The sequence below is a fragment of the Chinchilla lanigera genome, unplaced genomic scaffold (assembly GCF_000276665.1).
Source record: "Chinchilla lanigera isolate Chin_1 unplaced genomic scaffold, ChiLan1.0 scaffold00021, whole genome shotgun sequence".
NCBI classification, from domain to species: Eukaryota; Metazoa; Chordata; class Mammalia; order Rodentia; family Chinchillidae; genus Chinchilla; species Chinchilla lanigera.
This window is the reverse complement of record NW_004955422.1, coordinates 22,829,280-22,856,959: the sequence shown is the minus strand read 5'-3', so window position 1 is coordinate 22,856,959 and position 27,680 is coordinate 22,829,280. Positions and strand designations below refer to the sequence as shown.

The window sequence follows — 27,680 nt, the reverse complement described above, 5'->3', positions numbered from 1 at the left end:
AAATTCATAACTGAAAGTCAAAGATGGAAAACAATACTCCATGTGACAGGAACTGGGAAAAAAGCAGAGGTAGCTGTTTTATTTGCAGACAAAGTGGATTCCAAGCCAAGACTGATTAAGAGAGGCAAAGAAGTTTACTACATCCTTGCAAAGGGAACAATCCAAGAAGAAGAGATAACAATCATAAATATATATGCACCAAATACCAGTGCACTCAACTATATAAAACAAATATTAACAGACATGAAAAATCAAATAATCACTAAATACAGTTGTAATGGGGGTCTTTAATACCATACTATCATAAATAGACAGATCAATTAGATAAAAAATTCAATGAAAAAAATATCACAACTAGCCGGGCATGGTGGTACATGCTTGTAATTCCAGCACTGGGAAGGCTGAGGCAGGAGGATTGCTGTGAGTTCAAGGCCAGTCTGCGCTGTATAGTGAGCTCAAGGCAGCCTGAACTACACAGCAAGACCTTGTCTAAAAAAAAAAAAATCACAGCTTAGCCAAACTTTATTTATTTATTTATTTTTGTCTTTTTGAGTCAGGGTCTCACTATGCAGTTCAGGCTGGCCTGCCAGGGATATAACTCAGTGGCATAAGCACCTGCCTGGCAAGCACAAGGTTCTGAGTTCAATTCCTGGTACCAAAACAAAACAAAACAAAACAAAAAAACAAAAACAAAGACATAAGTGTTTCAGTGATTTCCTCACTAAAGGTGCTGAAATAATATTGCCCCGATATGATGAAATCAGTGACTGTGAACACTTTTTTTGCTCAGAAGTTCCATGGCATGGCTTATGAAATGTTGGAAAGGAATTTTACTCTACTAAGATGAGTTCTTATACAGACTGCTCTTGGCCTGCTAGCACTGATGGCATGGGACTGAACCTCCCCCTTAGCAGCTTTAAAACTCCTTTGAACATTTTACCTGCCATAATTTATTCAGTAAACAACAAATTTCTTCATATTCCCTGAAAAGGGTGTACAAAGTTGGTGCATGGACAGTGGGTGAGATATATGGCCTGGGAGGACACATTAGAAACCTCAGGAGGCAGCTATTCCAATTTCTTTCTTGGTATGAAATTGTCCCTCACTCTGAAAATCACTGTAAAGAGACAAGGTTTCCAATGAGACTGTGTTGTCCATCTCAAAACTGTTGGGGCTGGAAAAGGTTAGAGGCAAAATATATTTGCATTTTTACAACTTTCCTAAGGTTGCACAGGGCCTGCTTTATTGCTTCTGTATCTAAGGGTTGCTTCTCAAGTTCATTTTTGGGAGAGTTATATGCCTATAAATTTCTTCTCTGAGAAATATTTAGATAAATTTAAACCAATATCCAGTTAAATATTTCATTAAAAATGTACTACAGAGGTTACCAAATTATCTGACCTTTCATGTTAATATCTGTTTGTTAAAGAGGATGATTTTAAAAAAATGATCCTAATTTAAAAAAAAAACCTGATATACAAAGTGCAATTGAAAAGTATATAAAATTTAAAAATGAATTACCAAGAAAGACACAGTGCCATTAATGCCCCTGAAAATACTCCCATTGCTTTAACACACACACATTCCATCATTTGTGCCACTTTCTGAAGTAGTTCTGGAAGTCTTCTTCTGTGAGTGTCTTTAGTTGTGCTGTCACGGTTGCCTTAATGTCCTGAATTGATCAAAAATGTTTATCTTTCATGGTCCTTTTGAGTTTGAGGAAGTCACAAGGTGCCAGATCCTGTCAATAAACTGGGCAAGGATAGCCATAATGCTTTTACAAGCCTGCCTTTCTTGTGGATGGCCCTTGGCAGCAGCATTCACTATTTTTTATTGTAAAGACATTCACAAGAGGACTTCCAGAACTGCTTCAGAATGTGCAAGTATGAAGGGCTAAGTGTGTTTGAAGCAAGGGAGAATACTTTGAGGGGAATTACTGGCAATGTGCCTTTTACTATAATACATTTTTTTGTTTTTGTCTTTTTTCTTTTTTTTAGGCAGGGTCTTGCTATGCAGTTCAGGCTGGCCTTGAGCTCACTTTGTAGCTCAGGCTGGTCTCAAACTCACGACGATCCTCCTGCCTCAGCCTCCCAAGTGCTGGGATTATAGGCATGCGCCACTATGCCCAGCCTACTGTAATACATTTTAAACATTAAAACATTCATTTACCATCTATTTTGATCACACTTTACACAATACATCTCTGCCTTTTTCAGATGGCTCCTACAAGGCAGTCTGCTGTAGAAGTGCCGTCTAGAGTGGCGGCTGAGAGCTGGTATGCACCTAATCAAGTAAGAGTATCAGTCACCCTAATTGGGTCATGAAAACATTCTTTAAATTGTATTTTGGCAATGGGTCTTTCTAGTCCACTGAAAAATGCTAAAAGGCACAGGTTTTTAAAGTGTGTTATTACATGTACCTTAAGGATATTACTCTTTATTAGTTCATTCAGTGGTCCCCAACTAAAGCCAGAAGTGACAAGTTTCTTTCAAATTAAGTCTAGGAAAAGTCTTACTTCTGAAAGAGCTGGAGTTTTGTTGTTGTTGTTTTTTCCACCTTAAGGAGATAATTTACCTCAGTGTTTCTTAGCAGGGAGCTATGGCATTTTGTGCAGAATGACCCTTTCTGTTGCCCCCTGTCCAGGACAGCCGTTTAGTAGCCCTGGCCTCCAGATATTAATGTCAGTTGGGCGTTTGGTCATTGTGACTGCCTAAACTCCCCATACACACTTCCAAATGCACTCAATGAGAAATTACTAAATAGAAAGTTGACTTCCTTTATTTGTCCATCAGAAAACTCCAATAATAAAATACTCAGGTAGAATATTATGTCCTGTATTTGTAGATTCTGATTTTCTCCCAGTCTTAGATTTCCAGTTTAATTTACAGTATATTTTCTCTGGTCTTGCACTTCACTATATACTCTGGTTTTATTAAGATGATTCAAATCCTTTGTTGAACCAGGAGTGGTACAAATAAATAAACACAACTTGAGAGTTTGGAGAGAATTTTTTCCTGTTCCATTTCTAAAAGTAATACTAAGTCAAAACAAAATATCACTATTATAGAAAGTATATGTTTTAAACTTCCCATAAAGTGATAGTAAAACAACTCAGATATTTAACTCATGGAAATTAATAAAAACAACAAACCAAAGAAAATTTCATTTTAGATGGGAGCTATGGCACTCCCTATAATCCCAGCACACTGGGAGGCTGAAGCAGGATGATTCCAAGTTAAAATCCCACCTATGCAACTTAGCAAGACCCTGTCTCAAAATCAAGCAAACAAGAAATCAAACAAACAAATAAAGGGGCTGGGAATGTAGGTCAGTGGCACAGCACTCAAGGATTTTACTCACAGTACCACAGAACAATTAAGAGCAAGTTTTGTTTCTGATTTGACTTTATAGTTCCCTCAGATTCTTTTGCATTTGAGGGGAGCAGTATAGGTACTTTTCATCAGAAAAACTATTAAGCAACTCGGTATTACAGACATTTTAAGATCTAGATTTTTTATTTAATCAAAAACATTATCAGAGACTATAGTTCCTCAAAGGGTGTTTTGTGTTTTATAATTACTTGTATGCCAGTTTTAGTTGCTACTTTTGAGAGAAATACAGTACTTAGAGCTAAGTTTCTAGTGAGTAACTTGTGAAAAATGAGATAAAAATTAAATATAGGATAAACAGCATTATCCTGTATTCTTCTTACCTTAGAACTGCAAACAGCTATGTTAGCAGGAAGCTGGGAAAACTGTTGCAACTCAAATACATCACGTGCAGCCCATCGGCTCATGTGGTTTTCAGCTCTGCTTGATCCAATCACGTTCTGATTTGAGTGAACATAAGCCACTTCCTGAACACCATCTAGGGGGTAATTAGTGCTTATTAGGTGATGTAGCAATACGAAGCCATACAGTCCCATGTATACTTTAAAATCACTAGCACTACACTAAAATAGGTTATTTGTGCTACATTTTTGATGATGAAATATTTTTTTAAAGGATTTTATTTGGCTGGGGATTGAACCCAGGGCCTTGTGCATGTGAGGTAAGCACTCTGCCCTACTGAGCTGCACCCCTCCAACCCCACTACTTTATTTCTAATCCTCACAGAACATTTAATTTTTATGTTAGTATCACAATATTCTTCAAATGTGTTGGTCTAGGTTAACCTGGAAATGACTTTTCTCCCTCCCTAATATGAGAACTGCTAATTATGTCAATCATGCAAAACAAAATATAGTTCTATAATATGATTAAAGAGTAAGGTGAAAAACATTTTTCTTAAATTTCAAAACATCAGGTAGTACGTATGGTACAGTTTCAAAACTCCCAAAAGGATTCCTTTTAGGTAACAATCATTAAATTTAAACCTGAAATAAGGGTTTTGCACACAAAAAAGTCATGTTTGAGGGTCCTTGCTATGAATTTGTCTTCTCTGTTAATTAAAAAAAAGTTGTTTACTAACTAAAGGAGGAGTGCTGGCCTTATCTGTTTCTGAAGCATGTCTGTGTGCAGTAATGGGAGCATGGCGTAGTGATTACGGGGTTCCTTTTGGTTGGCTTTGTTCAGTTTTATTACTCGCATTGTCTTTTTAAATACATATACCCAGAGATTGTCAAGATGGGGGTTCTTTAGGAAATGAAAAAAAAAATTAACTCATGGCTTTTATCTGAGATTTTAAAAATGGCTGTTTTTTATTGCTTTGCTTTTAGGTACCTATAAATTATTTTTAAATTGTGGTCATAAATGAGAAGGCTGGCCAAGAGGCCTGTCAAAGCTCCCTCAAACAGCGCTGGCAATGCACCTCAATCATGAGCTCTAGCATTTGGGGTGGTGTAGCTCTCTCTCAACTGGAAAGGGCCAGTGAGAAAGCACAACCCACTGTTACATAATGAGATTAAAAGAACAACTAGGAAAACATTTTCCTTAAATTTCAAAATACCAGATAGTATGTGTGACACACAGTTTCAAAACTCCCCAAAGGATTGTTAGAAAACGTGCCCAGATTTTTAAAAAATTTTATAGCACATTTTATGCATTATTCAAAATAGAATTAGTTCCAAAATATTGTCACCTTTTTACCAGGAAACCCTCCCCCTCCAAGTCAACTAATTGTTTAAAACATAGTTTGTACAATAATTCCTCAAACCTAAAATCTCACTGGAGCACAACCAAAGGATAACCAGTACTCAGTTACAATGATACCAAATTATGTATCCCAATGCACTTTTAAAGGAGACTGTTGATGATAAAAGCCTGATGTATAAATCAAACACAACAATAAATAAAATATCTCTTCTTTTGTATTAGCTTCCTTCACATAGTCTTGTGGGAATAGGCCAAGCACCGAAAGTAATGCTAACTCTTAAAAATCACTAAACAGATTCTGGGCAGAGACTGGTAGCCAGGGAAGCAGTTTTTCAATCTCTCTGAATCCCTACCTGCGAACAGTACCTGAACAGCAAAACTAAAAATCCATGCACAACATCACAGCAAAATTAAATGAGATAAGCCCATGAGCCCTAAAGTTCAAGCAGGCAGGGATAACCCACTAATAGGTATGAAGTCTGCAAGACATCAGGGTCTGTGTGAAGGAGAAGGAAGCACCAGGATGGCACTGATGGACCTAAGAACAAGTACTCTACGAGGGTCAATAGGTACTGTGGGAAAGCCCACTACGCCAGCCAGAGGTCAGCAGCTGAATCTGGCCAGGTGTCCTGCTCACCAATGTTGAGGGGATTGGCAGGCTGCAGGAGGAAGGGCTGGGGAACTGAAACATACTACTTTCTAGGAACTCCCCAAACTGACCTGCCAGGGTTCCTGCCCAGAACAAAACTCAACAAAGAGGAGAAACTGCTGAGAGGGGATCACAGTGTGCAGGACAGGGGATTAACCATTATGAAAAGCAAGTAATTTTGTGTAAAAAAAAAAAACCATGAAAAAAGTATCAAGGTCAAATGTCAAAACTTATGATGAGAAAAAAAATAAGCAGCAGGATAAATCCCTGTCACTGAAAATAAGATATGAAGATGTGCTCAGAAAACAGGTCAAAACTATAACTGATTTTAAGAACATAAAAGGACATGCAAGTCAGAATTATAACTCAGACATCAGTGACGGGACTCACAAAGTCTCAGAAATTAAAAAAAGCACTTTAGAAATAAAGACTGAAGGAACATAAGATGAAATGAACACAACAGATAATGTCTTAAATGAAATAGAAGGGAATTTTTAATAAGCAAAAAGAAAAGAAGATGGTCAGAGATATAGCTCAATGGCACAGCACTTTCCTGACAAGTGTGAGGTTGAGAGTTTGATTCCCAGTACCCCACTAAAAAAAAAGGAAATGAAGGAAAGAGATAAGATGGATTTCTGGCAAATTCTGTGGCAGTGTAGAGTAAACATTAAATAACAGGAGTCCCTGAAAATGAAAGCCAAAGCAAAAGAACAGAAAAAGTAATAACACTGCACAAGAAAGCTTTCCTGAAATGAAAGTCAAGGGGAAAGGACACTGTGTATATGAGAACATTGATTCAGAATAACCAAAACAAAGATATAATCTAGTAGAATTACTGGACAGCAATGGAAAGGAAAAAAAGTTCTCTAAGCATGGAGAGGAGGGAAAGGGGACATGTGACATAACACTTTGTATCAGAAGAAAATGAAGAAAGAAGGGAATATATATATATATATTCATAGTTTATATATATATATATATATTCATAGTTTATGTATATATTCCCTTCTTCATTTTCTTATATATTTATATGGATTTATATGGATATATATATATATGGATAGCTGAGATAATTGTACTGTTGATGTCTTAATGGTTTATTGAAAGGAACAGTAAATGATTGATATTTTTGACCAATTTTGCATGCTTATATCTGGTAATCTGAACAACTAATTTGAAAACAATATGCAATATAGCAACCACTGGCGAAATCCTACCATCTTGTCCAGTGAAACTCTGCATCATTTTGAATTTTTTTAAGTTTTTTATTCCCTTTAATGGTTTGATCAATCTTGCATTCTTACATCTGGTAATCTGAGCAATTTCATTGAAGATAACAATATGTAATATAACAACTACTGTTAATTCCTATCATTTTGTTGTGAAACCCTGTATCATTCTTACTGTTTTTGCTTTGTTTTATTGTTGTCTATATTGTTATTTTGTTATTTTTTATTCTCTTTAAAACAAAAAAAAGAAAATGAGGTGGCATATTTAAGATACTCTACAGAAAAAAGTGTGATAAAGAACTGAGGGTTTCCTATCCAGCAAAACCGACTTTTACACATAAATGCATGAACTGTTATTACAATAATCTCAGGAAAAAATATCATTCCTATGAATACTTCTTGAGGAATTGAGTAGAAAATAACCTTCAGATAACCAAAATGACCAGAGAAACACTTATACAAATACTGCTGTGGAGGATTAAATTTACAGTTAATCCTCTGCAAACTACAAGAGAAGGGGAACAGTATACAATGTCATGTCAGTATCTCCGACACAATACATCCATTTTGGAAATGGAAAGAAATGGGACGGTATATGGAAAAAAACAATCAAATCAAAATGTTTCCAGTAATCATAGCATGGCATTATTGCTGTTTTATTCTTAGTCTGTTCTATAATGTGGAGCCAAACATATGAGCAGTTATGAGACATCATGGTAAAATCATTCCCTGTATGTTTGCAAGCCAGAATAAATATAAGATAGAAGAGGTTAAGCAAAAGCTCTACTCTCTCAAATTAAGTACCAATACAAGTAGGGAAGTATAAATGTGAGTTCATGAGGTAATTTATTGTCATCACATGTATCTATTTATGTTCATATATACACATATAAATGTGCAACTAAAAATATATACACAGAAAGTCTGACTAGTGAAAAGTTCCAGAGACAATAACCAAGCCAATAATTTGTAATGATTATTCTCATCACCAGACTATGGTTTTCAAACACACTTTCTAAAAGAAACCCAAGGCTTCTTAGAGAAATGACCAATTCCAGGTGTGGGCCAGAAAATATATGACACAATTCTGGAACATCCTGTAAAACTAGTTAACAAGGAAGATTTGCTAAAAGATCTTAGCAACCAAAATGTTCATGTCATTTGGCTCTCACTGGGCAAAGATGGGATAAATAAACCATAATAATGATATTAATTATAACAGATTGAGATCATTAAGTGTGCTTAAATCAATTTATAATGATTAAGGAAAGAGTAGGCTTTCTTTAAGGATAATATAGAACTAATTTATTATGTTGCTAACTGGTAAATAAAGAAAGGAATTTTCCATGCTTTTCCTATATGAACCATAGCCCTGGGTAAGCAACAGCTGATGTGGGGAAGTATCTGAAGAACCATTCTAACTAACAAAAAAGAAATGACAGAAGCAGAAAATATCATTTTTCCACACCAAATAAATGAATAGCTACAGGCATTAAAAATGAGTGGTTGCTAAGATTATAAGAGAGCAGAGCAACATTTTGTATGTCCGATAGTCTTACCAAACACTAGATTTTGTCTTGCAAAAGGAAACGAACCTGAGTCTGGAAATAAATCCAGTCTGGGGAGCCTACTGCTCATTTGCAGATAACACAGAGGGCAGAGGAACATGCTCAAGTGTACAGAGCATGTACAACTGGAAAAATGCAAATTGAGGGAAAAACTGTAAATGGCCCAGGTACTTCAACAGGTAAACTATAAAGCAATGAGAGGGATGGAGGAGGATTCCTATAGATTTCAGAGACTATGTAAAATTTTTAGAAATGGGATCTGACTAAACTATAACACCTAGGGATGCACATTTGTGTGATAAAACCATTTTCAATGTAAGTCATACTACTGAATTCATAATGACTGGTATTTATGGGGGAAGAAAGGCTGTGATTCAGATGTGGCTCTCTGTCATGACCTAGGTGGTCTACCCTTTATCCTGCTACTCACTCCCTTCCTTACTTGTGCCTCAGTATAACACCTTGATTGTAGAACTATTTTACAAGCTAATTCAATAATCTTTTCACAGAGCTATTAAATGCACTAAATTATCATTCAGAGAATAGTTTTAGAATATGTCTGTAGTTACCTAAAATCTTATCCATTGATTCATACATCTGTTCCTGATGGACAACTCTCTCATTTGAAAATCTCATTGTTTTTTTTGGTATGAAAGTGCTATTTTTCTTATCAGAGCTAGGTAATTTTGAAGAGAAACTGCTTCTGTCTTTTATAGTTCTTGCTCTATGGCTCTGTTTAGAGAAATGGAAGTGGCGAGAAGATAAATCATCATCTGAGGATGAAAATTCATCAATAAGCTGAGAGTTACAATCTTCATTTGTTATATAGAGTGGACCTGTTTTCTTGAATGTTTTGGGAAAACTGTAAAGTTTCCTTTTTTCCTTTTTGCTCTTAAACTTCAATGAACTTTCTCTTCTTACTCTTGACTTGGGGGAAATGTCAATGTCATCAGACTCATCACTAATATCATCAGTGCTTTTTCTTTTCATAACAGACTTCAGGGTCATGCCTTCAGGATGTAAGAGTTTTGAAATTAATCCATTTTCTGTATCATCAACCTTACTATCACCGTTATTTACTTTTACAGGATTTTCTGTGTGAGAATCTTCAGCTCTATTTAAGGGTAGCTTAAGCCTTATCCGAGTGTTAGGGATTCTCTGAGTTGCGTACTGTGTGGGAAAGATGACATCACTATCTTCTGATTCTGTCTCATTCTGTAAAACGCAATGATGTCCAGCTGTAGTTTTAAAATTTTTCTTATCATCAGATTCAGAAGAAACAATCTGTTCTAAAATCTCTCTTTTATTAAAAACACATTTTTCACTGGGACTTGGGATGCTATCTAGTTGCTGATGTTCTGAAGTACCAACAACATCCTGAGTCTGCTGACAACTAGTGTCTCTGGCTTCTGTGGTGAGGCATGTGGGCTGCTCATCCAAACTCTCCTCCCCGGAGGCAGAGTGTCCATTGCTCCCCTCAATTGCTTTACATGTTGTCTCAAATAATTTAGAGAAACCACATTGGAATAAGGTAAGCTGTCCTGAAGAAGCTGAAACTTTGCTTGAGTCAGATGTTCTATGTTTAGTGGTCTTTATTCTTGAGGCTCCCATAGATTCATCATCACTAAGGTCACTGTAGAGATCACTCCCTGCTGTTGGTCCTTGTTGTCCTCTGGGTTCTTGATAGCCAGGCTCTTTGGGCTATGTAAGAAGCAATAACAGAAACAGAAAAAACACCAAGATAATGTTACTGACTCACACTGGAAGGAAGTGGATTTTGGTCAGATAATTTAGATACAAGTACTTGGTATTTTTTAAAAGTACATCTATAATGAATGTAAAGTGTGGGGGACATTCTTTGATTAGAAAGCACTGAGGACACACAATCATTTGTTTATTGTTGCAAAATGAACTGAAACCTTTCACCTGAAGATAAGAATGTATTTGAATTGCAGGAGATTCCTATTTTTTAGTCTTGCCATGCATTGTAAAAATTAATGGGAAGTAAGGACTGTGATTGTAGTGGATTGATAACTGGTGGTCAACTTATAACCCCCAGCTAAACTGAGTAAGCGTGGTGCTGAGTGTAGGAGGCCCACCAGGGGATTGTTGCCAGCAGCATAAGAGGCAGAATTGGAGGAAGATAATGCTTTAATTACTAAAACATTTGGTATCTGACCATTTGTACTAGCTACACCCTTGGTTCTTGCTCAATAAAAGGTGACTGAGACTGGTAATCGGTGCTGCAGTCTGAGAGGCTATCAGCCCCCCATCTCAGAGTTTTGCCTTTTGTTTTTCTTATCTCTTTTACTTTTTCTATTCATCCGTGGGCACCTCATTCTCGGGACCTGTCACCCTGGATAGAACGACAGTAAAGGATTTAATATTCGAATCTGGTACAGTCATTTCTCTTTGCAAAATAAATAAAAGTTCAACCTAGAGAACTGAATAATCACATCATTTTTAAGGAAAGTAGTAGGAGGATCAGCTTTTAAGATGCCAGGACCCATAATTTTAGCCTCAAAAGTGAAAAGCATGCTACTCATTGCTTAAAAATTATTGGGATTTACTGAGGCCCAGCAGATAATTCCAATCATATTTGAAGAACAATACAAACTTACAAGTTAACAAAGTAAAGAATTTATAGCTGCAAAACAGATCATGTTGATTAAAAATAAGTCTAATAGGATCTTAATCACTAAAATAAAATGTGCTACATATTTAAATCCAATATTTAATTTTTTTCACATTCATCAGAGTAAAATATATACTTCAGTTTCCTATAACTGAAGTCCCCCCCAGGAATCAAACTCACGACCTCAGGCTTGCCAGGCAGGTGCTGTGCCGCTGAGCTAAAGCCCCAGGCCCCCTATAACTGAAGTTCAATAGTTAAAATCTTAGGGAAAGTGTTATCTAGTGATATTTCTGCCAACATATGATATGATATTCAAGTATTTTGATAAATTTAAAAAAAATTTGTTAGTTTTAGTTTTTTGAGACAGGGTATCACTCTGTAGTCCAGGCTGGACTTGAACTCACTATGTAGCCCAGACTAGCCTCAAACTTGTGGCAATCCTCCTGCCTTCCGAGTGCTGGGATTACAGGTGTGTGCCACAACGCCTGGCATAAAAAGTGTTCCATTCAAATTCATTGGGCTGGAATAAATTTGTAGTTATATTTCTGTTATTGCTTATACCTAGATGTCCCCTCAAAGCCTTATGCAGTCATAGGTGTGGGTTTTTAGAAGTAGCTGGATCTACGGTGTATGATGCTGGGATTAAGGGTGCCCTACCCTGGGTGTGAGTGTTACCCACCCTTACAGCAAAATAGAAGGGACAGAATGAAAGTTACTGTGATTGCTTGTAGCTTGCTGTTTGCTGCTGCTACTGCTTGTCTTCTGTCTGCTGCTTCCTGCCTGCTCTGTGATGCTCCTCTGCCATGCCACCTCGCCTTAGAGCCAGCTGATTATGGACTGAAACCTCTACAAACTGTGAGCTGAAATAAACCTCAGGTGTTGGGTATTTTGTTTCAGCAATAGAAAAAGTAACTAAGCTAATCTCTATAAATAAAAGAGAAAAAACTGGCGATTATAACAAAAACCTTCCACATGTCTTTTACCTCTAAAAGAACCTTACAGGGGCTGGGGATTTAGCTCAGCGGCAAAAGCACCTGCCTGGCAAGGTCATGAGTTCAGTTCCCGGTACCGGAGAAAAACCAAAACCAAAACCAAAAAAAAAAAAAAAAAGAACCTTACAATGACAATATACATTTCATGATATGTAAGGTGAGCAGCTACTAAATATTACAAGATCAAGGACTCAAATGAAAATATATAACCTGTTTTGATTCAGAGAATGACTGCACACAACGATGGCTATTTTTCCATTTAATTTGCCTTTTAGTAAAATGTTATTTGGATTGGGCTGGTCACCTACGTGATGCATTTAATTTCTGACTTAGAGCCTGACATAGTTAAAACTCCAGTTAAGATGTAAATGCCTGATGACTGCTCCTGAATTTGTTCTTACAATATGGATATTAAATGAGCATAAATTATTAATGAGAGGACACAGTTTGTGTCCTTATTAAAGGACTTTTTTTAAAAAAGATTTTTTTTTTACATAGTGAGAAATGAAAGAAAAAGGAAAAGAAACTTAGAATTGTCAGAAGAGATGTTTTCCAGGCACAGTGGGCTACATACTCAAACGTAACTTACTGTTTCTAGTTCCTGTGCTGGAGGTCCTTCTTTCAACCATGTTGTGGCTGTCATGATCCCTGCTTCTACTTGGCCTTCTCTCTATAATGTCAGCAAGAAAATATGCAAATAACTATGTAAAATGAGGCAGAAGGATAAAAAAATGACCAAAGAACAGCAATAACAAGTTAAATCCTGGCACTATGAAAGGAAAATTGAATGTAGCTTGCTTTACGATTCTTAATATTAGTTTTCATTTGCTAGCTGAGGAACTTATATACAGTTTTATTCTTAATTCTAGTCTTAAAATTTATTTTTGAGACAAAGAAAACTAACAGTACTTTCTAGCTAATTCTATTAAAGGCACTACAAAGAGAGGCAGAGGAGTGAAAAAATGTTATCCATTTACCCAAGAATTGTATCCATACTAATTATTTCTATGTAATAATTATGGTAAGGACATATGAGCAACATTTCAAACACCAGAGGCAATAGTGAACACTGGAAAATTAAAATCTAACTTATATCACTGGTATATTATTTATCGAAAAATATTTATGAAGCTCTTAGGTACAGTAGACACAAAAATGAAAAGGTCTATCCTAATATGAAACTAAAAACACTAATTATATAACAGGATTGCTGCAACTTTTGGGAAAGTATTTGCACTTTTAGGTCTTTGGTACAAATAGCCTAAACACTAGAAAATTAAATTTTCCTTCAAAAGGAAATCCATTCTTTTTCTTTCTTTCTTTTTTTTTTTTTTTTTGGTTTTTCTCCGGTACCGGGCACTGAACTCACGACCTTGCGCTTGCCAGGCAGGTGCTTTTGCCGCTGAGCTAAATCCCCAGCCCCCATTCTTTCTCTTTCTAAGGCTGTATGTGCTAATACTGGCAGAACAAGGGAAAATAACACTGCTATCACTAGAGTTACAAGTGCCCAGTTTACACATATACAGATACACCAACAGCATGTTCTAGCCACCTGGTGTCCAGTGTAACAGGTGAGAGTCTCTCCTACAAATCTCTGGAGAAGAATAGGTCCTTTGGCACACACTTAGAGGTTATTACTGTGAGGAGATGGGAATCTCATTCTAGCACTGCCACTTTCCTCTTCAGCACATACCAAATGGCAATAACAGATGCAATGGGCAGGACCAGAAATCCTCAGCTGGAGGAACTCCTTTGTGGTATGTAAATGGCAACTTCAGTTTTCAGTTGCTTAGCCATCCAAAACTCCCCTTTTTCTCATACCCTGTATACGATTCATCAACAAATCCCAACTGCTCCCTCTTCATAATGGGTGCAGAATTCCATCCACTTCTCATGCAATCTAACATCACCACCCAAGCTCAACCCATCATCATCTCTGCAGTATCCTAACTGGCTTCTTGCTTCCACCCTCCTCAAGTTAAATTCTGTTAGACTTCTATAGTCTAGTTTTCAACAGTCAAGGTAGTATAAATCAGGTTATGTCTTCTCTTTATAACCCTCCAGTTGTTTTTGTTTCATTCAAAATAAAAGTCAAAATTCCTGCACAGTGCAGCTCTTTAACACCCCATCTCTTGTTCTTATTTGTCCCCTTCCAAACTCACTGGCTTTCCAATTCAGAATCAAATACTGCACTTCTTATAACATAAAAACTCAGCAGCAAACATCACATAGTGTATAACAGTTCAAATGTTTCCAGGACACCAATAATGCACACCTTCTTCTTTCTCATCAATTGGTGGCCATTTCCAACTATTATTGAACTTGCATTCTTAATACCGTTTATTCATTATGTAAATACTGTTCACTCATTATGTAAATACTGTTTATTCATTATGTAAATGTCCTCTTCCACCTCCCATCAACATGGTCTAAGTTCCTCAAGTACAGGGACCAATTTTTTAAAAAAAATTTTTGTAGTGCTTATTAATGAGTTACATTAAGGTTTCACTATAAAGTTCAGGAAGTCGAGGCAAACAGCCTGATATTCTCCCAGACTCGGTTTTGCCATCCATATTATAAGGAAATCAAAAAGAGGATTATTCCAGGACCTTATGACATCCATACTAATGTCAATTAGAAAACAGGTTAATATCCTTACTACTCTAGTATATTAAAGAATTTAAAGATTTTTCAAAGAGATATAAATAACTCACTTGAAAAATAAGAAACATCTGAATGCTGAAGATGAAACAGTGGAAGAGTGTGAAATATTAGTGTGGAATTTTTATTGGGAGCAGAATCACATCTTGGGGAGTATTTGGTAACTTTTAATCAAAACATATTTTATAGTTTTGTATTTAGGATTTATTTTTAATTCTTTACTTTAACAGCTATTTTCAAAATAAACTTCCCTGTGCAACTCTGAAAATGGCTTTGGAGGTCATACTCTTTCATACATATATCTGTATGCATACGTGCATTATTTTAAAATATGCATGGGAAAACCCTATTTTAGAGGTACAAGGACTCATTTGCTATTTCTTTAAAAGTAAAATGTCTAAGCATAGGTATTTTTGATAAGGAAAACTGAAAATTTCTCTGAAAAGTCACCAAAAATTGTATTTCAAGATTCCTAAAGGATAAAACTACATTCAGCATACTGTATTAATGAAAGGGTCAGAGAACAATTTCACACCTCCAAGATGTCCCTTGTAAGACAAGACCCTTGAGATCTTAATGTGAAGAGGTTATAGGTCCCAAAAAGCTCTCCTCGATGTTCTTTTGATCCTTGAACTGCTTCAAAGTATCGCTTGGCATTTTCACTTCCAACCACCACACAGTGAAGTTGCTAAAACAGAAAAACACAAGATATTTTTGAAGTGTTTGTTCCAACAATATGTCAGAATTTCCTGGCATTCTCTGTATATACACAGCTTTAGCTGGAGAAGGCTGAGATTTCCTTAGGGAGGAAATTTTGTTTTAATTTCCCTGGCAGATGTTGCCATTATGGTGAAATATAACAATAATCAGGTCAGTCTTACTGAAGCAGAGATCTTGTATTTTTTATTTTACCTGTTTTCTAACAACTAAGTCAAGATTACATTTTCATGGAATATCCACCTGACAAAATGTTTAATAATAAAAGCATATACTTGAATACACTTTTCTTCTTAGGCTCACTGAACTAGAAACTTAAAAATGGAAGAAACAATCACTATAACAGTAAGGGTAAATTATATTCCAAAGTAATATAAGATAACCATGTTGGTATCAAACTAATCGTACCTGACTACACTGTTACCTAACAGCAAAAGCCCTATCACTGTGTAGAAATGTAGCATCTTTGAAACAATTTTGAATAGGGGAAAGAACACTTATATGGGATCATTAAGGAGGTACACCATGTTAGTGACAACATTAATGTGTACCTTGTTTGCTGGACATTTTACCAAATGTAATGTGAATATGTAAAATTAAAATACAGTCCGATTAACCTTATAAATACTTTAAAATGTCTGTAAGAAAAAATGCACAGAATGGAAAATAACTTTACTGTCAATGAAAAGTGTAGTAAAAAGTAACACTTAACTATTCTGATTATCATCAGAGTCGATTTGCACTGCAATAAATTATCTAAGCAACTAAAATTTTTTGTGTGTATGTGTGTGTGAGTGTGTGAAGTATGAATGTTTTAGAGATTAAACCCAGGGCCTCACACATGCTAGGCAATTATATCCCCAGCCTTTAAATTCTTATTAATAACTGTCATTTGTGAAATACTTACTATATGTATAAGATTTTATTTACATTCTCTCATTTAATCCCTGTATTTATATTATCTCCATTTCAGAAATAATAAAACTGGAGTTTCTCCACTTTAGAAATAAAAACAACTTTAGAAAAATGACCTGCCTACCTGTGCTGGCTAAGAAGTGCCAATTCTAAAATTTGTACTTAGGTTTGGCCAAATCAAAAACATACTCTTAACAATTTCTCACCAAAAGATAGCTCTCTTAAAAGAAGACTGTCAGGAGCTTAGTTTGAAAAAGTTATTCATCAACATAGCAACTCGATCAGTTCAGTAGCAATGTTACCAGGAATATGTGCTTTAATCCTGGGAATATAAAGTCACAATTGCAAGTGATGGCTCAGTTTTCTACTTTACTCTATTGAGTGCCTTCAACACTGATGTTGTCAGATTGCAGATCTACTAACTATAATCAGCACAGTAATTTGCAAGCCTTAATGTGACTCTGTAAGTTTCCTAACAAAAGTTTACCACGTTTATAAAAAGCACATTATTCTGTACTTCAGCTAAGTTTTCCAAAGTGGTTTAAGCAAAAGTGAGAACCAGGTATTTTCATCAGTAGGCTAGTCATGTTTGAATTCAAATGGATACAGGAAGAAAAATAGCTGGAAAATGAAGCTTAAGAAAAAACCCACACAAAACCACAAAATACTTGAATTTCATCATAACACTAGACAAGACAAAGAAGAAAAAGAAGCAAAAAGAAAATAATGTTCATCATGTTAAGAAATTCAAAACCCCTTCTTCCATCTTGAAGGCCAATACTATGACATCTTCCCATCTTTCTCTGAGATCCTCTGCGTCTGCCTGTACACATTTTTATCTCCGCTTTCTCCATCCTACTATCTCTTCATTACAAGGACCCTTGTGATTACTCTGGGCCCACCCAGATAACCTACATGGATAGGGAATTAGGATGTAGACATCTTTGGGGGACCATTATTCAGCCTACCACAGTAAAGAAGTGCAAAAAAAAAAAAAGGAGGGGTCACGCCAAAAGGACACAGGTAGCCACCTTGACAGGGTTCCCATGGGCCAAATGAGACAATCTGAACTCAAAAATAGTGCTATTCAATGGGTTATAATCTGTTACTAAAATAGGAAGCCGTGAGTCCACACAGATTAAATAAAGAGAAGAAAAGGCTCTCTTTTGTGGTAGAATGCCAATGAACAAAAAGAAAAGAATAATGGAAACAGAAAAATCACACAGGACAACCATCATGAGAGTAGCTAATTCAGACAGGAACTGTTATAACGTGTATCCAGATGTACTTCTCAAAGCCTCATGCACTCACACATGGGGCTTTTTGTAGGTGGTTAGATCTAGGTGTGTGATAACTAAATGAGTTCAGTGAAGTCCTGGATAATGGAAGTTTACCCTCTGTGTGTGTGGCACCAATCAACAGGCTTATAGCCTGGATGGAATATAAAAGGAGAGAAGGCAGGCAGGCTGGCTGCTGCTTCTTTGCTGCTGCTGCCTTCTGTCTGCCATACCATGAACTGTTTCTCACCAGTGATACCCTTCTGCCATGCCACCCTGCCTTGGATCCAGCCAACTGTGCACTGAAACCTCTACAAACTGTCAGTTGAAATAAGCCTTTCCTCCTTTAACTTTTGGGTATAGGGTATTCTGTTGGAGCAATGAGAAAAATACTTAAGACAGGAATTATCAATGAATGCTAAGGATAGATACAAATTTGGTGAGAAATGGGATATTGGCACTGTTTTGGGGAGACTGGGAAAATTCCAGTGGATTAGTAATGAGGTATATTAATGGTTTGAATAACTGCATTCTGGAGAGGAGAATGGGGGAAACAAAGTAAGCTGCAGAACAATAACTGTTTATAATGTATAAACTACATTTTAAAATTAACTATTTTTGCAGTACTGGGGATTGAACCCGGGGCCTTTCCACTGAGACACAAACCCAGCATTTTTTTTTTTTTTTTCAATTTTAATTTTGAGACAGAGTCTCATGAAGTGCCCAAGCTTCACTCTCAGAGTACTGGGATTATAGGCGTGCATTATCACACACAGCTAAAACTACATTTTTATATGATATATAAATAGGGCAGTGTCCTTGTTTGGAGAAAATACACACTAGTGATAAATTTATGATAGTCTCTCAAATGGGTCAGAAAAGGGATAATCATAATGGCTAAGTGAAAGAGAAAGCAAACATGTAAAATGCTACCAACTAGGGAACCTGGGTAAAGTTTGGGGATTCTCTGCTGCTCTTACAATTTTTCTGTAAGTATTTCTAAATATATGTGTATGTTGTGTGTGACAGTTTTTGAACACCAAACTCTAGAATTCATATAGTGTTCTAAACCTAAAGGAGTACAGGTGGTATATAAACAATGTTATTTTTAAAAGTTTATATCTGAATGCATTATCATAACAGATGCAAACAAGACACAACAAAGTGAAAAGTTCCTCAAACAGCACAGATTTCCCCTTATTAGAATCCAAGAGTTTATGTCTACCCTTCTAAATGTCTACTATCAGTACAGTTACAGCTATTTATATATGCATAAAGTCTTACGCACAAATGCAACTGATATACTATACATATTGTTCTTCACATTGCTTTTGACTCACTTCAAAATATATCAGAGGCCAAGTCCCATCAGTATATTTGATCTGACTCTGATTTCATACTTTTTCTGTTGCAGAATACTCTATAATTGGTATAACAATTTGTTATCATTCTATGCTCAGCTTGTTTCCTTTTTATTTCTTAAACACAAACAACACTGAATATATATCTTTGTCATCATTCCTTGTGCATATACAGGAGCATTTATGTCCAGTTGGTATGGAGAAGGTGCTGTGAATTATAAATGCTTCAATTAGCCTCCAGACTAATTATATGCCAGTTGTATTACCAACCATCACATGTGAATACCTTTTTACACATAGGCCTACCAATAGTGAATGGTGTTAATCTCCCTAACTCACCCCCCAAAAAAACCTGCAAAAGAAAACCAAAAATTAAAAAAAAGAAGCTTTTGTGGAATGTGTAGAACACATGATATTTTATTTTATATTTCTAGGTTATGAGTGTGGTTAAAGATCTTTTCATATATGTATTAACCATTTCTATTTTTTTTCTTCAGAGAAATGTCTACTCATGGACTTTTATTAGCTTATGGAAGTTTTTAGTATTTTGCAAGTGCTTCTCCTTTATTGTATAAATGGCAAACATTTCCTCATTTCTCTTTTTCTAATTTTTAATTTATTTTATTTTTATTTCTCTTTTAATTTGGTTTCAGTTTTGCTGTCTTACAGAAGTTTCATACAGAAATTTAGCCAGCTTTGGTATAGGCCTTAGAAGTTGTATCAGTTTCCTAAGGCTGCTGTAAGAGTCACAAGGTGGATGGCTTAAAACCACAGACATTCATTCCTCACAGGCTTGAGCTTGAAAGCAAGGTACACGTGTGGCTGTGTTTTCTGTGAAAGTTCTAGGGGCTGAAGGTTCACAGATTCTCGGCTCCTGGAAGTTGCTGGCAAGCAGAGTATTTTCTGGCTTGCAATGGTGTTTCTCCAATCTCTGCCTTCATTGTCAGTGTGTGTCTGTATTCAGATTTCCCTCTTATAAGTACGTCAGACACTGGATTAGACAACACCCTGGGGATGAGCTCATTTTAAGCTCATCTGCAAAGACACTACTTACATAAATAAGATTAAGTTCATAGATACTAGGGGTTATGGCTTCAACACTTCTTTTCAAGAGTAAGGGGTACAAATAAACTCCTAACAGAGGCTTTGTTAAGGGCTTATCTGTTTATATGGTTATTTGAAGTGTGGTGGGGCAGTAGAAGTATTTAGTCTCCTGGGCAATGGGAGGGACTTTCCTCTGGATATCAGGAAAAACACTTTCTTTGCTTCCAGTATTTCCACTTGTTTCCACTAGAGTAAACACCTCTGTTGGCTGTAATCTGGTACAATTTAGATAAGACTCTAAAAATTAAACTACCTTGTTCCTTCATCAAATATACATCAAGGAATTACTGCAGTATCCCTTCTTTTTGTAATACCTGCTGATTCTAAGATTGGAGGACACTAAGTTGCAACTACTTTTTTCAGTATTCTTATGTGTTAAGGTTGGTTCTTTCTTTAAATTTAATCCCAGCTGCTTTCTTTCAGGATTTCTCACAATTTTTGCGCCACTGAGAGAACTATTTTTGCTTTCATGTTTATAGTTGCCTTTTGTTGTTGGTTTTAAAAATTCTTTCCTCCAAAGATTTGAGGAATATTTGGGAGGTGGGAGTGTGTCCCATAGGCACCCGTGGTTCAAATTTTTAGCCATCTTTCAACTATCTTTAACATTACTGCTGTCTTCAACCACTACAATCGTGTATATACCACTGGTGGTTCAGAGCTCCCTGGCCATGAGACATACAGATTATGGCTCCGTCATAAACCTGTTAATACCTTTCCCTTATGTGACTGCCATCTTATCCTTATTTGTATCATACAGAGCTCTGACAACTTAAATTATCTTATCTCCTGAAAACTTTTAATGTATATTATTATATAACAAGCCATTTTATTTTATTAAATGAATCAAGATGAATAGGTATAAAGGAAATGTATGTAATAATAGGTTGAGTAAAATTACATGACTGAGAAAACGCTCTTGTGATGAGTCAAGAATATTCTAATGACCAGCTCCTAAGATGGAAACTACAGTGGTACCTTGGTTCATGAATGTTTTTGCTTGCAAACAATTTGGTTTGCAAACAGAAGCATTTGGCAAAATTTTGTTTGCAAACTCTGCATCAGATGACCAACACAACCATTGCCATCTTTCCCACATGAACACAAACATGGTCATCTTTTCCAAAACCATAGAACAAATTAAGTTCATGAACCAAGGTATCACTTCTATTCTAATTTTTTTCAAGGTTGGTTAAGTAGATTAGAAATAATCATTTTCAAGTAGTTGTGTTATACCAAAGAACAAAAAGATGAACCATTTCTTATGGAGCTAAATGGTTTAAGAAAAAGTAAGTCTGCTGTGTACAATTCCATTTTTAGAACGAGGAAAACAGCATAAATTTAAGATTGGATCATTCTTGGGTTAACTACCACCACCTGTGGCAGATGTTTGCTCTTAAACAGATGCCAACCAAGTATACAGAGAACAATTTAAATTTAACATTTACAATTAAATGTGAACCTTATTCCAGATCTTCTAAAGTGAGCAGTTATAAATGAAGTGCTGTTTATTTAAAGTATAAATAGAGAAGTAATTGATAGCTTAAGCATATTAGAGAAGTAATGCCATTTTAGATGAATAGTAAAACAGCACCAGCACAGTAGTTAGCATGCATGAATCCTATCCCTCTACAGTCTCATTTACTGGGCATCTCCATGGTCTCAGCTTCATTATGTATAGTATCTGTCAGGTGGTGCTTCCCATCACTCTCACATCACGGCACATGTAGAAAATGGTAACACACAAACATCTATCTGGAGTACGCAGGGGAGGTTACTCAAGGCTGGATGCTGGCTTAGGCACTCTAGCTGCCCCGGAGCTGTGGGGTCAATGTCAGTGCACCTGTAACCTACCAGCGGCAGACCATTGTATCTTGGCCCACTGTTTGGGGAGGTGTGACTTCACTTCTAAAATTGTGATCTGTGGACTAGCAGTACAGGCACCCCTTGGGACCAGTTGAAAATGAAAAATCTTGGGTTCTACCCCAGACCTACTGAACCAGAACCTGCATGTTAATAAGATTCATAAGTAATTCATATTAACATTACACACTAATGTTTAAGAACTGCTCTAAGAAACTTTCAGTACTAAAAAAATCAATGAACTTCAGTATTAATCTGTTTCACAGAGGCATATTGAAAAGTATATCTTTATTCAATTCCATAAGGCAGAGTAAAATAAAAAATATTTTGTTCACAAATGTTCCTAAGTTTTGAAAATAGAAAAATGTTTACTTCTTAATTAGGAAAAGGGAAATACATTTACCTGTTTGTACACCTGTCGTAAATACATGATTTCCTCCACAGTTCCCAAGGATATCAGCCTAAACACTTTAACATCTCTGCATTGTCCAATCCTATATGCTCTGCAAAAGAAATAAAAAACAAAAACAAAAATAAAAATTAACTAAAACAACTTTCAATTTAAACTAAGAGTCAATTTTTGAACATAAAAATGGAACATTTTAATTTAAAAATGAACATTTTATGTTAAGTACGCTATGTCATTTAGCCACAATGCAAAAATGTATATTCACATAGAGACTAGTTATTGAGGAGAAAAAATTACAGAAAAAAATGTATATATCAACTTTATTTCTTTTACCATCCTCACCTTCTAATGTTCTAAACTTTTCCTAAATTCACGTTTTTCTTTTAGGGCACTCCATATGAATGCATTATTCCCAAATGACTTAATTTCTATCACACTCCTCCAACTGTAAACTAATCCATAGTGACAGAAAGCAGATTAGTGGTTGCTTGGGGATAAGAGGTGGGGAGGGGCAGAGGGATGGATTACAAACAGCAAAGGAAAAATCTGAGGTGGTGGTTGTTTTCATGATCTTGCATGTTGTGATAGTTTCACAGATGCAGAAATGTCAAAACTTACCAACTGTGGATTAAAGTACACCCAACTTATTATAGGGCAATTATAGTTTAATAAAATTGTATAAAAGTAAAAAAAAAAAAAAAACCCTTAGGGAAAAGTAGTTAACCAACTGGAAAGTCTATGAAGGTGCAGATTTAGAGTCTACTTTCATAGAGATTTCAGTAAGTGGGTCTGACTGAACGACTCTGTTGACTTGAACCCCAGGTGTTCTGATATGGACCACAGTACTAATTCTAAGTCTAACCTGACTTACCACAGTGATTAACCATGGGTCCGTTCCCTGCAGCTTTCATATGGGACAGATGCTCTGGATCAGGCCACCTGTTCCTAAAAGCCTGTTACAGCTGCTGGAAGGAGGGAGCGGACAGGGGCACAGTTACATGACTGCAAATGTTAAGGTTAGGGAAAATTTATATTCGAGTTTGTAAGGTCACTGTGTAAGTCATTATACTTGGTGGTCCCCATTCCTGCTCACAGAGAAAGACTTACACCAGAGTGCACCCTGGGTCCTGCAAATCTTCTATCCACCAGAGAACCAAAGGCTCCTGTGAGGAAGCACAGCCTGGGTCAGTTGTGCATTCTCTCCCAGCATGTGGCTGGAGGGGATGGAGAGGATATCTCACAATAAATTTGGGCTCAAAGAAAACCAGAAATGGATCTAAGAAAATACCCTTTAGATGTGTGCTAGCCAAATGCTTAGTGAACAAGACAGACTGTTATAATGCACCTCCTTTAATCTTTACAAACTTTTCTATAGTTACTTTGTACCTATTCTTCATCTATAAAATAAGGAGCTGTAAGTGACGGATCTTTCACCTTGTAGAAACAAGTACTGAAGGAATGCCACACAATATGAAGGTTACAACACGTATGTACAACTCCTTCACTTCTCTTCTTGGTTCCTCCTACCAAAGACAGGAGCAGGAGAGAGAGGAAGGGAAACAGGAGTGCAGTATGTTTTGAGGGAATAATTGGAAAAACAAAATACTAGGTTTTGATGACCTAGATGAAAATATAAAATTACACCAAATATCCTAAGATGAGAGGGTGGGGTGCAGAGGATGCTCTCTAGTCAGACTACACATATGCTAATCCGGCTGCTTACTCACTGTGAACATGAGCACATTACTAAATTCACACTGCCTTGGCTTTCTCACAGATAAACAGGGTACAACAAGTGCCCATCACTTCACGCCACTATACATAGGCAGTAACTAAGAATAGTTCCTGGTTCACAATAAACACAATAAATAGCTGCTGTCTTTATTCTTTTAAAAGTATTTGGATAAAATTGTATATATGATATACAATATTATAATCTGATTAGTAAGTCTTTCTACTTAAACCTTTGAGTATAACTGCTTTTTTCTCTCAGATTAGAGTTTTCAAAAATTTCCTTCAGATTAATCTGTCTTTGTTTTGGTTTTTCTTTTTTTTTGAGACAAGGCTGGCTTTGAACTCACTGTGTAGCCCAGGTAGGGACCTCACTCATGGCTACCCTCCTGCCTCAGCCTCCCAAATGCTGAGATTACAGGAGTACACTGCAATACCCAACTTGTCAGATTAGACTTTTCAAAAATTAATTATTTTATTTCTTTTCAGTTAATGATTTAAAACTTGGATTGTCTGTATTATTTGAATAATATAACATAAATTTCTCTATTTTTACTTTGTTTTTCTAGTTTTCTATATAATCTTGTTTCATTTATTTTAACTCTTTCTTTTTTAAAAAATTAATTTAAAAAATCTAAGCATCAAAACTTATAATGATCCACAGTGATTTCATTGGTATTTACTTCTACATAACCAGTTTTTTTCTCTCGATTTTTCTGTAGCACAATATACAGAATATTTAACTATTTGTAAGTTTATAGTTCAGTGTTATTAATTACATTCACACCCTTGAGTAACCATCACGACCACATATTTACAGAACTTGCATTTTCATAAAATTCCTTATCCATTAAATAGTAACTCTGTCCAATTCTCTGAGTCATCACCATTCTACTTCCCATTTCTAGGAATTTGATTATCCTAGGTGTAATGTAAGAGGAAAACCACACACAATAGCTGTCATTTTCTGCCAAAATCAGGCCTCTTTTCCTTATCACTGATAAGAGGGGAAAATTATTTTTTAGTCTTTTACCATCGAACACCATATCAGCTGTGAGTTTTTCATAAATGGTCTTTCAGTTAAAGTAGTTTCCTTATTATTGTTAAGTATTTTTTTAAATCATGAAAGTCTAGTCAAATGCTTTGTATGAAATGAAACAAGCAGTGTGGGATTTTCTTCCTCTTTCATTATTGTGATAAGTTATACTGACTGACTTTTGTAAGATGTTAAATTATCCCTGCATGCCAGGAATACATACTACTTAGTGTACTGTCCTCTGGACATGTTTCTGACTTTGGTTTCCTGACATTTTATTGGGCAACTCTGCATTAATATTTACAAGAGCTAATTGGTCTACAGTTTTCTTGTGTTGCCTTTGACACTGGTATTGTGGTATTGCTAGCACCACAGAATGAATTACAAAGTGTTTCTTTCTCTTCAAGTTTTGGAAGAGTTTGAGAAGAACTGCTGTTAATTCTTGTTTGGTAGAATTTACTAGTAAAGCCATCTGGTCTGGAGCTTCTCTGTGTTGAGAGGTTTTTAATTACTGTCTCAGTCTCCTTGTACAGTTACAGATGTGGTCAAGTTTTGTTATTTTTTTCATGATTTAGTCTTGGTAGGTTGTATATTTCTAGAAAATTGTACATTTCACTTAGGCTGAATTATTTGCTGGTATACAACTGTTCATTGCAGTCTCATAATCCTTGATGTATTTCTGCAGTAGTAGTAGTGGTAGCAACATTCCCTTTTTCATTTCTTTCTTTTTTCCTCTAGTATTTTTTTGGAGAGGGCAGTTACCAGGAATCACACTCAGGACCTCATGCTTGCCAGGCAGGCGCTGCACCACTGAGCTAAATCCTCAGCACCTTTTTGCATTTCTGACCTCATTTATTTTAACTGTATCTCTTTTCTTTGAGTCAATCTAGCTAAAAGGCCAATTTTCTCAACATTTTCAAAGAACTAATTCTTGGTTTAACTGATTTCTTTATTTTGCTATTTGCTTGCCTCTGCTCTAATCTTTGCTGTTCTGTTTCTTTACTGTTCTGCTAGCTTTGGGTTTAATTTCTTTTTTCTTTTCCCCCACTAGTTCCAAAAGGTGAAACATTAGCTTACTGATCTGAAATTCTCCTTTTTTAATGTAAGCATTGATAGGTAAAAATTTCTTTTGGCCCTTCTTTCACTTATCCTATAAGTTTTAATATGTTGTAATTTCATTCGTCTCCAAGCATTTTCTAATTTCCTTTTTCACCCTTTGGTGAGTGAAAAGAATGCTGTTTAATTTCCATACATTTGTGACTATTCCATTTTTTCCTCTGCTACTGATTCTAGTTTCAGACCACTGCAAATGGAAAAAAAAATACATTTTATGATTTCAATCTTTTTAAATTTACAAAGGCTTGTTTTGTGATCTAAATTAGGGTCTATGCTAGAGAATGTTCCACATGCACTTAAGAGAAACATATTCTGCTATTGTTCTGTTAGGAGAATTCTGTTCATGTCTGCTGGTCTAACTTGAGCAGTGCTGTTCAAGTCCTTTATTATTGATCTTCTGTCTCAATATATTATCTATAATTGAAAATGGGATTCTAAAGTCTCCTACTGTTACTGTAGAGCTGTTTGTTTCTCCCTTTATAAATTCTCTGCTTGCTTCATATATTTTGGAGTTCTGGCGCTTGGTGCATTCAGGTTAATAACTGTTGTAGTTCCTTGATAAACTGAGTTTTAACACACTCACAACAGGGCCATAATTTGTATGTTTCCTTGTCAGGTAGCTCTGAACCACCAGTCGTACATGCAGGACTAGGCAGCATGGAACATTCCCATCGGGTGCTTGTACCTGGTGGAAATCATGCATTCATTGGTGGTTCAAGCCAGCAGGAACGTGTCAAATCATTGCATAACATCCACTTTTTTTGTTCTAACGGTTTTTGATTTAAAAACTATTTTGTCTAATATTGATACACCTATCTCTGTTCTCTTTTGCTTAATATCTGCATTGAATATCTTTTTTCTATCCTTTCACTTTCAACATATGCATGTCCTCAGATCTAAACTGAGTCTCTTATAGGGAGTTATAGGGGGCAGTTACCAGGAATCAAACTCAGAATCTCATGCTTGCCAGGCAGGCGCTGCACCACTGAGCTTAATCCCTAGCCCCTTTTTTCATTTCTGACCTCATTTATTTTAACTGTATCTCTTTTCTCTGAGTCAATCTAGCTAAAAAGCCAATTTTCTCGACATTTTCAAAGAACTAATTCTAGGGGCTGGGGATTTAGCTCTCCAGCACAGTGTCTTCCTGGCAAGCGCAAGGTCATGAGTTCGATTCCCGGTACCAGGGGGGAGGGGATTAATTCTATTCTTTTTTTATTTTTTATTTTTTTTTATTTTAAGGATAAAAGGAGGGAAACATTAACAGACATACAACATTTTACAACATATCACAAGCACAATACAGACAATACAGAGTTACAAACAAAGT

At 36.0% G+C, this 27,680-nt stretch overlaps 1 protein-coding gene and 1 long non-coding RNA gene across 7 annotated transcripts in view; one reads left to right on the top strand and one right to left on the bottom strand.

Moving 5' to 3' along the window:
- Window positions 1-27,680, bottom strand: part of Ercc6l2 (excision repair cross-complementation group 6-like 2) — a 137,332-nt gene that overhangs the window by 33,380 nt on the left and 76,272 nt on the right. For all 4 annotated transcript variants that reach the window (XM_013514252.1, XM_005384686.2, XM_013514250.1 and 1 more), the window contains 5 exons: window positions 22,465-22,564; window positions 15,363-15,515; window positions 12,756-12,836; window positions 9,109-10,240; window positions 3,713-3,867 (listed from right to left, as the gene is read on the bottom strand). In XM_013514252.1, the coding sequence (XP_013369706.1) occupies window positions 3,713-3,867; window positions 9,109-10,240; window positions 12,756-12,836; window positions 15,363-15,515; window positions 22,465-22,564 (1,621 nt within the window). The remainder of the gene's footprint in view (window positions 1-3,712; window positions 3,868-9,108; window positions 10,241-12,755; window positions 12,837-15,362; window positions 15,516-22,464; window positions 22,565-27,680) is intronic.
- Window positions 1-27,680, top strand: part of LOC106148494 — a 110,858-nt gene that overhangs the window by 46,508 nt on the left and 36,670 nt on the right. The window contains exon 3 of one of the 3 annotated variants that reach the window (XR_001233998.1): window positions 2,217-2,997. The exons of the other annotated variants lie outside the window; for them this stretch is intronic. This is a non-coding gene — a long non-coding RNA (uncharacterized LOC106148494). Of the gene's footprint in view, window positions 1-2,216; window positions 2,998-27,680 lie in introns of those variants that run through there. 3 annotated transcript variants of the gene reach the window in all.